Raw genomic sequence first — 12,649 nt, forward strand, 5'->3', positions numbered from 1 at the left:
ACGACCCATGCAGGTAAACAAACAAACAACGATCCATGCAGGTAAACAAACAAACAAACAAACAAACAACCAACGGCCCATGCAGTTAAACAAACAAACAAACAACGGCCCATGCAGGTAAACAAACAAACAACGATCCATGCAGGTAAACAAACAAACAAACAACGGCCCATGCAGTTAAACAAACAAACAAACAACGGCCCATGCAGGTATACAAACAAACAATGACCCATGCCGGTAAACAAACAAACAAACAACGGCCCATGCAGGTAAACAAACAAACAATGACCCATGCAGGTAAACAAACAAACAATGACCCATGCAGGTAAACAAACAAACAATGGCCCATGCAGGTAAACAAACAAACAATGACCCATGCAGGTAAACAAACAAACAATGACCCATGCAGGTAAACAAACAAACAATGACCCATGCAGGTAAACAAACAAACAATGACCCATGCAGGTAAACAAACAAACAATGACCCATGCAGGTAAACAAACAAACAATGACCCATGCAGGTAAACAAACAGGTAAAACCTTCTTCTGTTTCAGGACGACGTGGACAACGATCTCGTGGGCGACGTCTGTGACACAAACCAGGACACGTGAGACGTTTGGCTTTTGTTTCCATTACTCTGTAAAATACTCTTCTGTTTCCATGGAAACATCTATCCACGGTTACTCCAGAGTTACCACAACAGTCTGACCTATGACAGAGCTGTGGTCAGAGCTGTGGTCAGAGCTGTGGTCAGAGCTGCTGCTTCATGTTCCTCAGGAACAGGTCAGAGCAACAACTCTGGCCAGGTGTTCCACACATCAGATCTGTGCAAGTAAGACCAGCTCCAGCTCCAGCTCCAGCTTTAGCTCCAGCTTTAGCTCCAGCTCCAGCTTTAGCTCCAGCTTTAGCTCCAGCTCCAGCTTTAGCTCCAGCTTTAGCTCCAGCTCCAGCTTTAGCTCCAGCTTTAGCTCCAGCTTTAGCTCCAGCTCCAGCTTCAGCTCCAGCTTTAGCTCCAGCTCCAGCTCCAGCTTTAGCTCCAGCTCCAGCTTTAGCTCCAGCTTTAGCTCCAGCTTTAGCTCCAGCTTTAGCTCCAGCTTTAGCTTTAGCTTTAGCTCCAGCTCCAGCTCCAGCTCCAGCTTTAGCTCCAGCTCCAGCTCCAGCTTTAGCTCCAGCTCCAGCTTTAGCTTTAGCTCCAGCTCCAGCTCCAGCTTTAGCTCCAGCTCCAGCTCCAGCTCCAGCTCCAGCTCCAGCTCCAGCTCCAGCTTTAGCTCCAGCTCCAGCTCCAGCTTTAGCTCCAGCTTTAGCTCCAGCTCCAGCTTTAGCTCCAGCTCCAGCTCCAGCTCCAGCTCCAGCTCCAGCTCCAGCTTTAGCTCCAGCTCCAGCTCCAGCTTTAGCTCCAGCTTTAGCTCCAGCTCCAGCTTTAGCTCCAGCTCCAGCTCCAGCTCCAGCTCCAGCTCCAGCTCCAGCTTTAGCTCCAGCTCCAGCTTTAGCTCCAGCTTTAGCTCCAGCTTTAGCTCCAGCTCCAGCTTCAGCTCCAGCTTTAGCTCCAGCTCCAGCTCCAGCTTTAGCTCCAGCTCCAGCTTTAGCTCCAGCTTTAGCTCCAGCTTTAGCTCCAGCTTTAGCTTTAGCTTTAGCTCCAGCTCCAGCTCCAGCTCCAGCTTTAGCTTTAGCTCCAGCTCCAGCTCCAGCTTTAGCTCCAGCTTTAGCTCCAGCTTTAGCTCCAGCTCCAGCTCCAGCTTTAGCTCCAGCTCCAGCTCCAGCTTTAGCTCCAGCTCCAGCTACAGCTCCAGCTCCAGCTTTAGCTCCAGCTCCAGCTCCAGCTCCAGCTCCAGCTTTAGCTCCAGCTTTAGCTCCAGCTCCAGCTCCAGCTTTAGCTCCAGCTCCAGCTCCAGCTTTAGCTCCAGCTCCAGCTCCAGCTCCAGCTCCAGCTCCAGCTTTAGCTCCAGCTTTAGCTCCAGCTCCAGCTTTAGCTCCAGCTCCAGCTTTAGCTCCAGCTCCAGCTCCAGCTCCAGCTTTAGCACCAGCTCCAGCTCCAGCTCCAGCTTTAGCTCCAGCTTTAGCTCCAGCTCCAGCTCCAGCTTTAGCTCCAGCTTTAGCTCCAGCTTTAGCTCCAGCTCCAGCTTTAGCTCCAGCTCCAGCTTTAGCTCCAGCTCCAGCTTTAGCTCCAGCTCCAGCTTTAGCTCCAGCTCCAGCTCCAGCTTTAGCTCCAGCTTTAGCTCCAGCTCCAGCTTTAGCTCCAGCTCCAGCTTTAGCTCCAGCTCCAGCTTTAGCTCCAGCTCCAGCTCCAGCTTTAGCTCCAGCTCCAGCTTTAGCTCCAGCTCCAGCTCCAGCTTTAGCTCCAGCTCCAGCTCCAGCTCCAGCTCCAGCTTTAGCTCCAGCTCCAGCTCCAGCTCCAGCTCCAGCTTTAGCTCCAGCTCCAGCTCCAGCTCCAGCTCCAGCTCCAGCTCCAGCTTTAGCTCCAGCTCCAGCTCCAGCTTTAGCTCCAGCTCCAGCTCCAGCTCCAGCTCCAGCTCCAGCTCCAGCTTTAGCTCCAGCTCCAGCTTTAGCTCCAGCTCCAGCTCCAGAACCCTGTTTTTCCATGAGAATGTAGCTCTTTTTCCAAGCACAAGATGGCCGTCGCAGCTGCCATGGAAACAGAACCATGACCTCATTAGCAGCAGCAGAACCTGATGTTGAGCGATAATAATGTTCCAAAGAATAAGGTCTAAAGTCTAAAACGTACACCTCCAGTAGGGGGCGGAGCCACCGCCATAAAACACAGAAGAAGAAGAAGAAGAAGAAGAAGAAGAAGAAGAAGAAGAAGAAGAAGAAGAAGAAGAAGAAGAAGAAGAAGAAGAAGAAGAAGAAGATATTAATGTTGTCTTTTGGGCCCAAGCTCCAGACGTCTGGTTTAGTCCTGGTTCAGTTTGGTTTAGTCTGGTTTAGTCTGTGTGGGTGATCGGTTCTGTGTCAGTCTGAGCTCCCTGTGACCACAGGGTGATTGGTTCTGTTTGCAGAGATGGTGACGGTCATCAGGACTCTCGTGATAACTGCCCTGACCTCCCGAACAGCGCTCAGCTCGACTCGGACAACGACGGCCTCGGCGACGAGTGCGACCATGACGACGACAACGACGGCGTTTTGGATGATTACGACAACTGCAGACTGATCCCCAACCCCAACCAGAGGGACACGGACCGTGAGAGCACAACTGAACCAGACTGAACCAGACTGAACCAGACTGAACCAGACTGAACCAGACTGAACCAGACTGAACCAGACTGAACCAGGACTAAACCAGGACTAAACCAGACTGAACCAGACTGAACCAGACTGAACCAGGACTAAACCAGGACTAAACCAGACTAAACCAGACTGAACCAGACTGAACCAGGACTAAACCAGACTAAACCAGACTGAACCAGACTGAACCAGACTGAACCAGACTGAACCAGGACTAAACCAGACTAAACCAGACTGAACCAGACTGAACCAGACTGAACCAGACTGAACCAGGACTAAACCAGACTAAACCAGACTGAACCAGACTGAACCAGACGGAACCAGGACCAAACCAGACTGAACCAGACTGAACCAGGACCAAACCAGACTGAACCAGACTAAACCAGGAATAAAATGGGTCTAACATGTCTCTCGTCTCCAGTGGACGGCGTGGGCAACGTGTGTGAGCTGGACTTTGATAACGACACGGTGCAGGACGCTCTGGACGCCTGCCCAGAAAATGCAGAGGTCACACTCACCGACTTCAGAGCCTTTCAGACCGTGGTCTTGGATCCAGAGGGAGACGCCCAGATTGACCCCAACTGGGTGGTGCTCAACCAGGTCTGAATGGGACTGGACTGGATTGGACTGGGACTGGACTGGTTTAACCCTCTGTTGTCTTTCAGGGGATGGAGATCGTGCAGACCATGAACAGTGACCCTGGACTTGCTGTGGGTGAGAAAAACTTGACATGAACCTTTCCTGAGTCTCCTTTGAGGTCTCATTAGGTCTTATTAGGTCTAATTGAGGTCTTATTGGGTCTCATTTAGGTCGTCTGAGGTCATCTGAGGTTGTATTAGGTCTCATTGAGGTCTTTTGAGGTGTCATGAGGTCTTGTTGAGGTCTTATGAGGTCTTGTTGTTGTCTTGTTGAGGTCTTCTGAGGTGTCATGAGGCCTTCTGAGGTCTTGTTGAGGTCTCCTGAGGTCTTCTGAGGTTTTGATGAGGTCTTCTGAGGTCTTGTTGAGGTCTTTTGAGGTCTTCCGAGGTCTTGTGAGGTCTTCCGAGGTCTTGTTGAGGTCTTCTGAGGTCTTGTTAAGGTCTTCTGAGGTCTTGTTGAGGTCCTCTGAGGTCTTCTGAGGTTTTGTTGAGGTCTTCTGAGTTCTTCTGAGGTTTTGTTGAGGTCTTCTGAGGTCTTGTTGAGGTCTTCTGAGGTTTTGTTGAGGTCTTCTGAGGTCTTGTTGAGGTCTTCTGAGGTTTTGTTGAGGTCTTCTGAGGTCTTGTTGAGGTCTTCTGAGGTTTTGTTGAGGTCTTGTTGAGGTCTTACGAGGTCTTCCTAGGTCTTGTTGAGGTCTTCTGAGGTCTTGTTGAGGTCGCCTTAGGTCTTCTGAGGTTTTGTTGAGGTCTTCTGAAGTTCTGTTGAGGTATTTTGAGGTCTTGTTGAGGTCACCTGAGGTCTTCTGAGGTTTTGTTGAGGTCTTCTGAGGTCTTGTTGAGGTCTTCTGAGGTTTTGTTGAGGTCTTCCGAGGTCTTGTTGAGGTCTTCCGAGGTCTTGTTGAGGTCTTATGAGGTCTTCCGAGGTCTTATTGAGGTCTTCTGAGGTCTTGTTGAGGTCTTCTGAGGTCTTGTTGAGGTCTTCTGAGGTTTTGTTGAGGTCTTCCGAGGTCTTGTTGAGGTCTTATGAGGTCTTGTTGAGATCACCTGAGGTCTTCTAAGGTTTTGTTGAGGTCTTCTAAGGTTTTGTTGAGGTCTTCCGAGGTCTTGTTGAGGTCTTCCGAGGTCTTGTTGAGGTCTTCCGAGGTCTTGTTGAGGTCCTATGAGGTCTTCTGAGGTCTTGTTGAGGTCACCTGAGGTCTTCTAAGGTTTTGTTGAGGTCTTCTAAGGTTTTGTTGAGGTCTTCTGAGGTCTTCTGAGGTCTTGTTGAGGTCTTCCGAGGTCTTGCTGAGGTCTTATGAGGTCTTCCGAGGTCTTGTTGAGGTCTTCTGAGGTCTTGTTGAGGTCACCTGAGGTCTTGTTGAGGTCTTCTCAGGTCTTGTTGAGGTCTTCTCAGGTCTTGTTGAGGTCTTCTGAGGTCTTGTTGAGGTCTTCCGAGGTCTTGTTGAGGTCACCTGAGGTCTTGTTGAGGTCTTCTCAGGTCTTGTTGAGGTCTTCTGAGGTCTTGTTGAGGTCTTCTCAGGTCTTGTTGAGGTCTTCTGAGGTCTTGTTGAGGTCTTCCGAGGTCTTGTTGAGGTCTTCCGAGGTCTTGTTGAGGTCTTCTCAGGTCTTGTTGAGGTCTTCTCAGGTCTTGTTGAGGTCTTCTGAGGTCTTCTGAGGTCTTGTTGAGGTCTTCTCAGGTCTTGTTGAGGTCTTCTCAGGTCTTGTTGAGGTCTTCCGAGGTCTTGTTGAGGTCTTCTCAGGTCTTGTTGAGGTCTTCTGAGGTCTTGCTGAGGTCTTCTGAGGTCTTGTTGAGGTCTCATCGAGTCCGTCTGGAGACCTCGGACCACAGAACCTACAGCACAGCTCCGCCCACACGTCTGCCATGCTCTCAGCCCCGTCTGCTACTGAGGTCCATCCTCCTGGTGGCGCTGTTGCATTTCCCTGTGAAGAATGAGACCTTTGACCTTTGACCTGGAGTTATGAAAAAACATGACACATTTTTACAACAGAATTCTCTCCAAACATGTGACTTTGAGCTCCTCCCACTCTCCTCCCACCTTCAGACCTTTTGTCCTCCAGACCTTGAGTCAGTCAGTTCTATTTGGAACAAAACTTTTGGTCATAAAGTTTTACCAGTTTAAGATTGTGACATCTGTGTTTAGTTTGTTCTGATCAGCTCCTTCCATGTTGTAAGAACAGATTTGAGCCAGAGATTCTTCACTTCCTCCTCATGACTCAAGCGTCTGTCATCTGCAGTAAGAACTGTACAGGAACCTCAGGCACCACATGACTCTCAGTATAAGAACTGTACAGGAACCTCAGGCACCACATGACTCTCAGTATAAGACCTGTACAGGAACCTCAGGCACCACATGACTCTCAGTATAAGACCTGTACAGGAACCCCCGGCACCACATGACTCTCAGTAAAAGAACTGTACAGGAACCTCAGGCACCACATGACTCTCAGTATAAGAACTGTACAGGAACCTCAGGCACCACATAACTCTCAGTATAAGACCTGTACAGGAACCCCCGGCACCACATGACTCTCAGTATAAGAACTGTACAGGAACCTCAGGCACCACATGACTCTCAGTATAAGACCTGTACAGGAACCTCAGGCACCACATGACTCTCAGTATAAGACCTGTACAGGAACCCCCGGCACCACATGACTCTCAGTATAAGAACTGTACAGGAACCTCAGGCACCACATGACTCTCAGTATAAGAACTGTACAGGAACCTCAGGCACCACATGACTCTCAGTATAAGACCTGTACAGGAACCCCCGGCACCACATGACTCTCAGTATAAGAACTGTACAGGAACCTCAGGCACCACATGACTCTCAGTATAAGACCTGTACAGGAACCCCCGGCACCACATGACTCTCAGTATAAGAACTGTACAGGAACCCCCGGCACCACATGACTCTCAGTATAAGAACTGTACAGGAACCTCAGGCACCACATGACTCTCAGTATAAGACCTGTACAGGAACCCCCGGCACCACATGACTCTCAGTATAAGAACTGTACAGGAACCCCCGGCACCACATGACTCTCAGTATAAGACCTGTACAGGAACCTCAGGCACCACATGACTCTCAGTATAAGACCTGTACAGGAACCCCCGGCACCACATGACTCTCAGTATAAGAACTGTACAGGAACCCCCGGCACCACATGACTCTCAGTATAAGACCTGTACAGGAACCTCAGGCACCACATGACTCTCAGTATAAGACCTGTACAGGAACCCCCGGCACCACATGACTCTCAGTATAAGAACTGTACAGGAACCTCAGGCACCACATGACTCTCAGTATAAGAACTGTACAGGAACCTCAGGCACCACATGACTCTCAGTATAAGACCTGTACAGGAACCCCCGGCACCACATGACTCTCAGTATAAGACCTGTACAGGAACCTCAGGCACCACATGACTCTCAGTAGTGGATCACACCAGCAACGCTCTGATTTCATAAACTCCGCCTCCAGCTAAACCCCGCCCCCTGTTTACTGTAGAAACGACGATGACACGTTTGATCCGGTCGTGACGAGACGTTTCACTTCTCGTGTCTTCTCAGGATACACGGCGTTCAATGGCGTGGACTTCGAGGGCACGTTCCACGTAAACACCGTCACCGACGACGACTACGCCGGCTTCATCTTCGGCTACCAAGACTCCGCCTCCTTCTACGTGGTCATGTGGAAACAGACGGAGCAGACGTACTGGCAAACCGCACCGTTCCGCGCCAACGCCGAGCCCGCGCTGCAGCTGAAGGTCGTGACCTCGTTATGTTCTCTGTGAAAGGGGCGTGTCCTCCAGGCGCGAGCGCTAGACAACAAACAAACAAGCGCTAACGTTAGCATTGACCGAAGCCTGGTTATGTTCTTAAAGTCCTAAAGGTTCTGTTCGGTGGGAGGGCATCTGTGCTAAATATTTATCATTATTTGTTTTTTTTAATTTGCATTTATTTATTTGACATAAACAGTACAACAAAGACAATCAACAGCAACAATAATAATAACAACAATGACAAGAGAAAACCAAACAAAAAATGAGTCTTAAAATGACAGGAAGTAGATCTGAGTCCCTCTGTGATGTCGTCAGTGTGATGTCACCAGTGTGATGTCGTCAGTGTGATGTCGTCAGTGTGATGTCATCAGTGTGATGTCATGAGTGTGATGTCGTCAGTGTGATGTCGTCAGTGTGATGTCATCAGTGTGATGTCATGAGTGTGATGTCGTCAGTGTGATGTCGTCAGTGTGATGTCATCAGTGTGATGTCGTCAGTGTGATGTCATCAGTGTGATGTCATGAGTGTGATGTCGTCAGTGTGATGTCGTCAGTGTGATGTCATCAGTGTGATGTCACCAGTGTGATGTCGTCAGTGTGATGTCGTCAGTGTGATGTCATCAGTGTGATGTCATGAGTGTGATGTCATGAGTGTGATGTCGTCAGTGTGATGTCGTCAGTGTGATGTCATCAGTGTGATGTCACCAGTGTGATGTCGTCAGTGTGATGTCGTCAGTGTGATGTCATCAGTGTGATGTCATGAGTGTGATGTCGTCAGTGTGATGTCGTCAGTGTGATGTCGTCAGTGTGATGTCGTCAGTGTGATGTCGTCAGTGTGATGTCACCAGTGTGATGTCGTCAGTGTGATGTCATCAGTGTGATGTCATCAGTGTGATGTCACCAGTGTGATGTCACCAGTGTGATGTCGTCAGTGTGATGTCATCAGTGTGATGTCATGAGTGTGATGTCATCAGTGTGATGTCATCAGTGTGATGTCACCAGTGTGATGTCGTCAGTGTGATGTCGTCAGTGTGATGTCATCAGTGTGATGTCATGAGTGTGATGTCGTCAGTGTGATGTCATCAGTGTGATGTCATCAGTGTGATGTCATGAGTGTGATGTCGTCAGTGTGATGTCGTCAGTGTGATGTCATCAGTGTGATGTCACCAGTGTGATGTCGTCAGTGTGATGTCGTCAGTGTGATGTCATCAGTGTGATGTCACCAGTGTGATGTCGTCAGTGTGATGTCGTCAGTGTGATGTCATCAGTGTGATGTCATGAGTGTGATGTCGTCAGTGTGATGTCGTCAGTGTGATGTCACCAGTGTGATGTCATCAGTGTGATGTCGTCAGTGTGATGTCACCAGTGTGATGTCGTCAGTGTGATGTCATCAGTGTGATGTCATCAGTGTGATGTCACCAGTGTGATGTCACCAGTGTGATGTCGTCAGTGTGATGTCATCAGTGTGATGTCGTCAGTGTGGTGTCATCAGTGTGATGTCACCAGTGTGATGTCACCAGTGTGATGTCGTCAGTGTGATGTCATCAGTGTGATGTCGTCAGTGTGATGTCGTCAGTGTGATGTCATCAGTGTGATGTCACCAGTGTGATGTCACCAGTGTGATGTCGTCAGTGTGATGTCATCAGTGTGATGTCACCAGTGTGATGTCGTCAGTGTGATGTCATCAGTGTGATGTCACCAGTGTGATGTCGTCAGTGTGATGTCATCAGTGTGATGTCACCAGTGTGATGTCGTCAGTGTGATGTCACCAGTGTGATGTCGTCAGTGTGATGTCATCAGTGTGATGTCACCAGTGTGATGTCGTCAGTGTGATGTCGTCAGTGTGATGTCACCAGTGTGATGTCGTCAGTGTGATGTCACCAGTGTGATGTCGTCAGTGTGATGTCGTCAGTGTGATGTCATCAGTGTGATGTCACCAGTGTGATGTCATCAGTGTGATGTCGTCAGTGTGATGTCATCAGTGTGATGTCACCAGTGTGATGTCGTCAGTGTGATGTCGTCAGTGTGATGTCACCAGTGTGATGTCACCAGTGTGATGTCACCAGTGTGATGTCGTCAGTGTGATGTCATCAGTGTGATGTCATGAGTGTGATGTCGTCAGTGTGATGTCGTCAGTGTGATGTCGTCAGTGTGATGTCGTCAGTGTGATGTCGTCAGTGTGATGTCACCAGTGTGATGTCGTCAGTGTGATGTCATCAGTGTGATGTCATCAGTGTGATGTCACCAGTGTGATGTCACCAGTGTGATGTCGTCAGTGTGATGTCATCAGTGTGATGTCGTCAGTGTGGTGTCATCAGTGTGATGTCACCAGTGTGATGTCACCAGTGTGATGTCGTCAGTGTGATGTCATCAGTGTGATGTCGTCAGTGTGATGTCGTCAGTGTGATGTCATCAGTGTGATGTCACCAGTGTGATGTCACCAGTGTGATGTCGTCAGTGTGATGTCATCAGTGTGGTGTCGTCAGTGTGATGTCATCAGTGTGATGTCACCAGTGTGATGTCACCAGTGTGATGTCATCAGTGTGATGTCACCAGTGTGATGTCGTCAGTGTGATGTCATCAGTGTGATGTCACCAGTGTGATGTCGTCAGTGTGATGTCACCAGTGTGATGTCGTCAGTGTGATGTCATCAGTGTGATGTCATCAGTGTGATGTCGTCAGTGTGATGTCGTCAGTGTGATGTCATCAGTGTGATGTCACCAGTGTGATGTCGTCAGTGTGATGTCATCAGTGTGATGTCACCAGTGTGATGTCGTCAGTGTGATGTCACCAGTGTGATGTCGTCAGTGTGATGTCATCAGTGTGATGTCGTCAGTGTGATGTCGTCAGTGTGATGTCGTCAGTGTGATGTCACCAGTGTGATGTCGTCAGTGTGATGTCGTCAGTGTGATGTCATCAGTGTGATGTCACCAGTGTGATGTCGTCAGTGTGATGTCACCAGTGTGATGTCACCAGTGTTATGTCGTCAGTGTGATGTCACCAGTGTGATGTCGTCAGTGTGATGTCGTCAGTGTGATGTCATCAGTGTGATGTCACCAGTGTGATGTCATCAGTGTGATGTCGTCAGTGTGATGTCGTCAGTGTGATGTCGTCAGTGTGATGTCGTCAGTGTGATGTCGTCAGTGTGATGTCGTCAGTGTGATGTCACCAGTGTGATGTCATCAGTGTGATGTCGTCAGTGTGCGACACAAACACAGTTTAAATAAAGGTGTTATTGTGTCAGAACTGTTTACAGTCCGGTTGCCAGGTAACAGCTGTGTCATATCTGTGCTCACGTCCAACCAGGAAGTACAATTATAAATGATCTGATTGGCTCCTCTTCTCTGCTCTCTGATTGGCTCCTCCCCTCTGCTCTCTGATTGGCTCCTCCCCTCTGCTCTCTGATTGGCTCCTCCCCTCTGCTCTCTGATTGGCTCCTCCCCTCTGCTCTGTTATTGGTGCAGGCGGTGAAGTCGGACACGGGTCCTGGCGAGTACCTGCGTAACGCCCTGTGGCACACGGGTCACACTCAAGGTCAAGCGCGACTTCTGTGGAAAGATCCACGAAACCAGGGCTGGAGAGACAAGACGTCGTACAGGTGGAGCCTGAGCCACCGCCCGCAGGTCGGGTACATCAGGTGGGTGCTCCTCTCACCGGGTGCTCCTCTCACCGGGTGCTCCTCTCACTGGGTGCTCCTCTCACCGGGTGCTCCTCTCACTGGGTGCTCCTCTCACTGGGTGCTCCTCTCACCGGGTGCTCCTCTCACTGGGTGCTCCTCTCACTGGGTGCTCCTCTCACCGGGACTGGGTGCTCCTCTCACCGGGTGCTCCTCTCACCGGGTGCTCCTCTCACTGGGTGCTCCTCTCACTGGGACTGGGTGCTCCTCTCACCGGGACTGGGTGCTCCTCTCACCGGGTGCTCCTCTCACCGGGTGCTCCTCTCACCAGGTGCTCCTCTCACCGGGTGCTCCTCTCACCGGGTGCTCTCTGTTTCAGGCTGAGGTTGTTCGAGGGGGCGGAGCAGGTCGCTGACAGTGGGGTGCTCCTGGACTCCTCCATGAGAGGAGGTCGTCTCGGCGTCTTCTGCTTCTCTCAAGAGAACATCATCTGGTCAAACCTGCGCTATCGCTGCAACGGTGAGTGACCGGGACCAGGGTTAGGGCCGGGGTCAGAGCTGGGGTCAGGGCTTTGATTTGAGCTTTTAGAGAAAAAGAAGCTGAAACTTTGACTTGTTGTTTTTCAGACACAATTCCAGAAGATTTTCAGTCTCATCGAAAACAAGTTCTAATGCACATCAAAGTCTGACCCAAGACTGGACCGGGTCTGGACAGGACTGGACCAGGACTGGACCAGACCGGGTCTGGACCGAGTCTGGACAGAGTCTGGACATAGTCTGGACAGTGTCTGGACCGATTCTGGACCAGGACTGGACCGGACCGGGTCTGGACGGGTCTGGACGGGTCAGAACTCGGTCTTGTGACTTTTCTTTGTAAATAAAACTTTTTTCCTTGTTTGACTCGATGTAAAAAGCTCCAAATGTTTTAATAAATAAACTTATTCATAAACTTTTTTCACTCGTCGTTATTAAACAGTTAATGAGACATAAATATGACCTGAACAGAGGTCAAAGGTCGGAGCAGAGGTCAAATGTCAGAGGTTAAAGGTCGGAGCAGAGTGACTCCTCCCTCACTCCTCCTGGAAGTTTAAATGGGAGCTGTTCACACCGTGGTGCTGACCATGTGACACCGGGTATCTTATGTGTTTCTATTGCTTTATTTTGGACATATGTATATAATATATGTGTATATAATATATGTGTATATAATATATGTGTATATAATATAATATGTGTATATAATATATGTGTATATAATATATGTGTATATAATATATGTGTATATAACATATGTGTATATAATATATGTGTATATAATATATGTGTATATAACATATGTGTATATATCTAATGTGTGTATAATATATGTGTATATAATATGTGTATATATC

The 12,649-nt window shown here is 49.3% G+C and overlaps 1 protein-coding gene across 1 annotated transcript in view; it reads left to right on the forward strand.

Moving 5' to 3' along the window:
• Window positions 1-12,171, forward strand: part of thbs3a (thrombospondin 3a) — a 35,466-nt gene extending 23,295 nt beyond the window's left edge. Inside the window, exons 15-22 of the mRNA XM_072460263.1 lie at window positions 556-608; window positions 2,998-3,179; window positions 3,645-3,823; window positions 3,889-3,937; window positions 7,433-7,629; window positions 11,108-11,280; window positions 11,639-11,778; window positions 11,886-12,171. Coding sequence (XP_072316364.1) covers window positions 556-608; window positions 2,998-3,179; window positions 3,645-3,823; window positions 3,889-3,937; window positions 7,433-7,629; window positions 11,108-11,280; window positions 11,639-11,778; window positions 11,886-11,947 — 1,035 coding nt within the window. The 3' untranslated portion in view covers window positions 11,948-12,171. The remainder of the gene's footprint in view (window positions 1-555; window positions 609-2,997; window positions 3,180-3,644; window positions 3,824-3,888; window positions 3,938-7,432; window positions 7,630-11,107; window positions 11,281-11,638; window positions 11,779-11,885) is intronic.
• Window positions 12,172-12,649: the final 478 nt, after the last annotated feature.

This window comes from Eucyclogobius newberryi, unplaced genomic scaffold (assembly GCF_026437365.1).
Source record: "Eucyclogobius newberryi isolate DKJ021-1_F unplaced genomic scaffold, fEucNew1.0.hap1 SCAF_3, whole genome shotgun sequence".
NCBI classification, from domain to species: domain Eukaryota; kingdom Metazoa; phylum Chordata; class Actinopteri; order Gobiiformes; family Gobiidae; genus Eucyclogobius; species Eucyclogobius newberryi.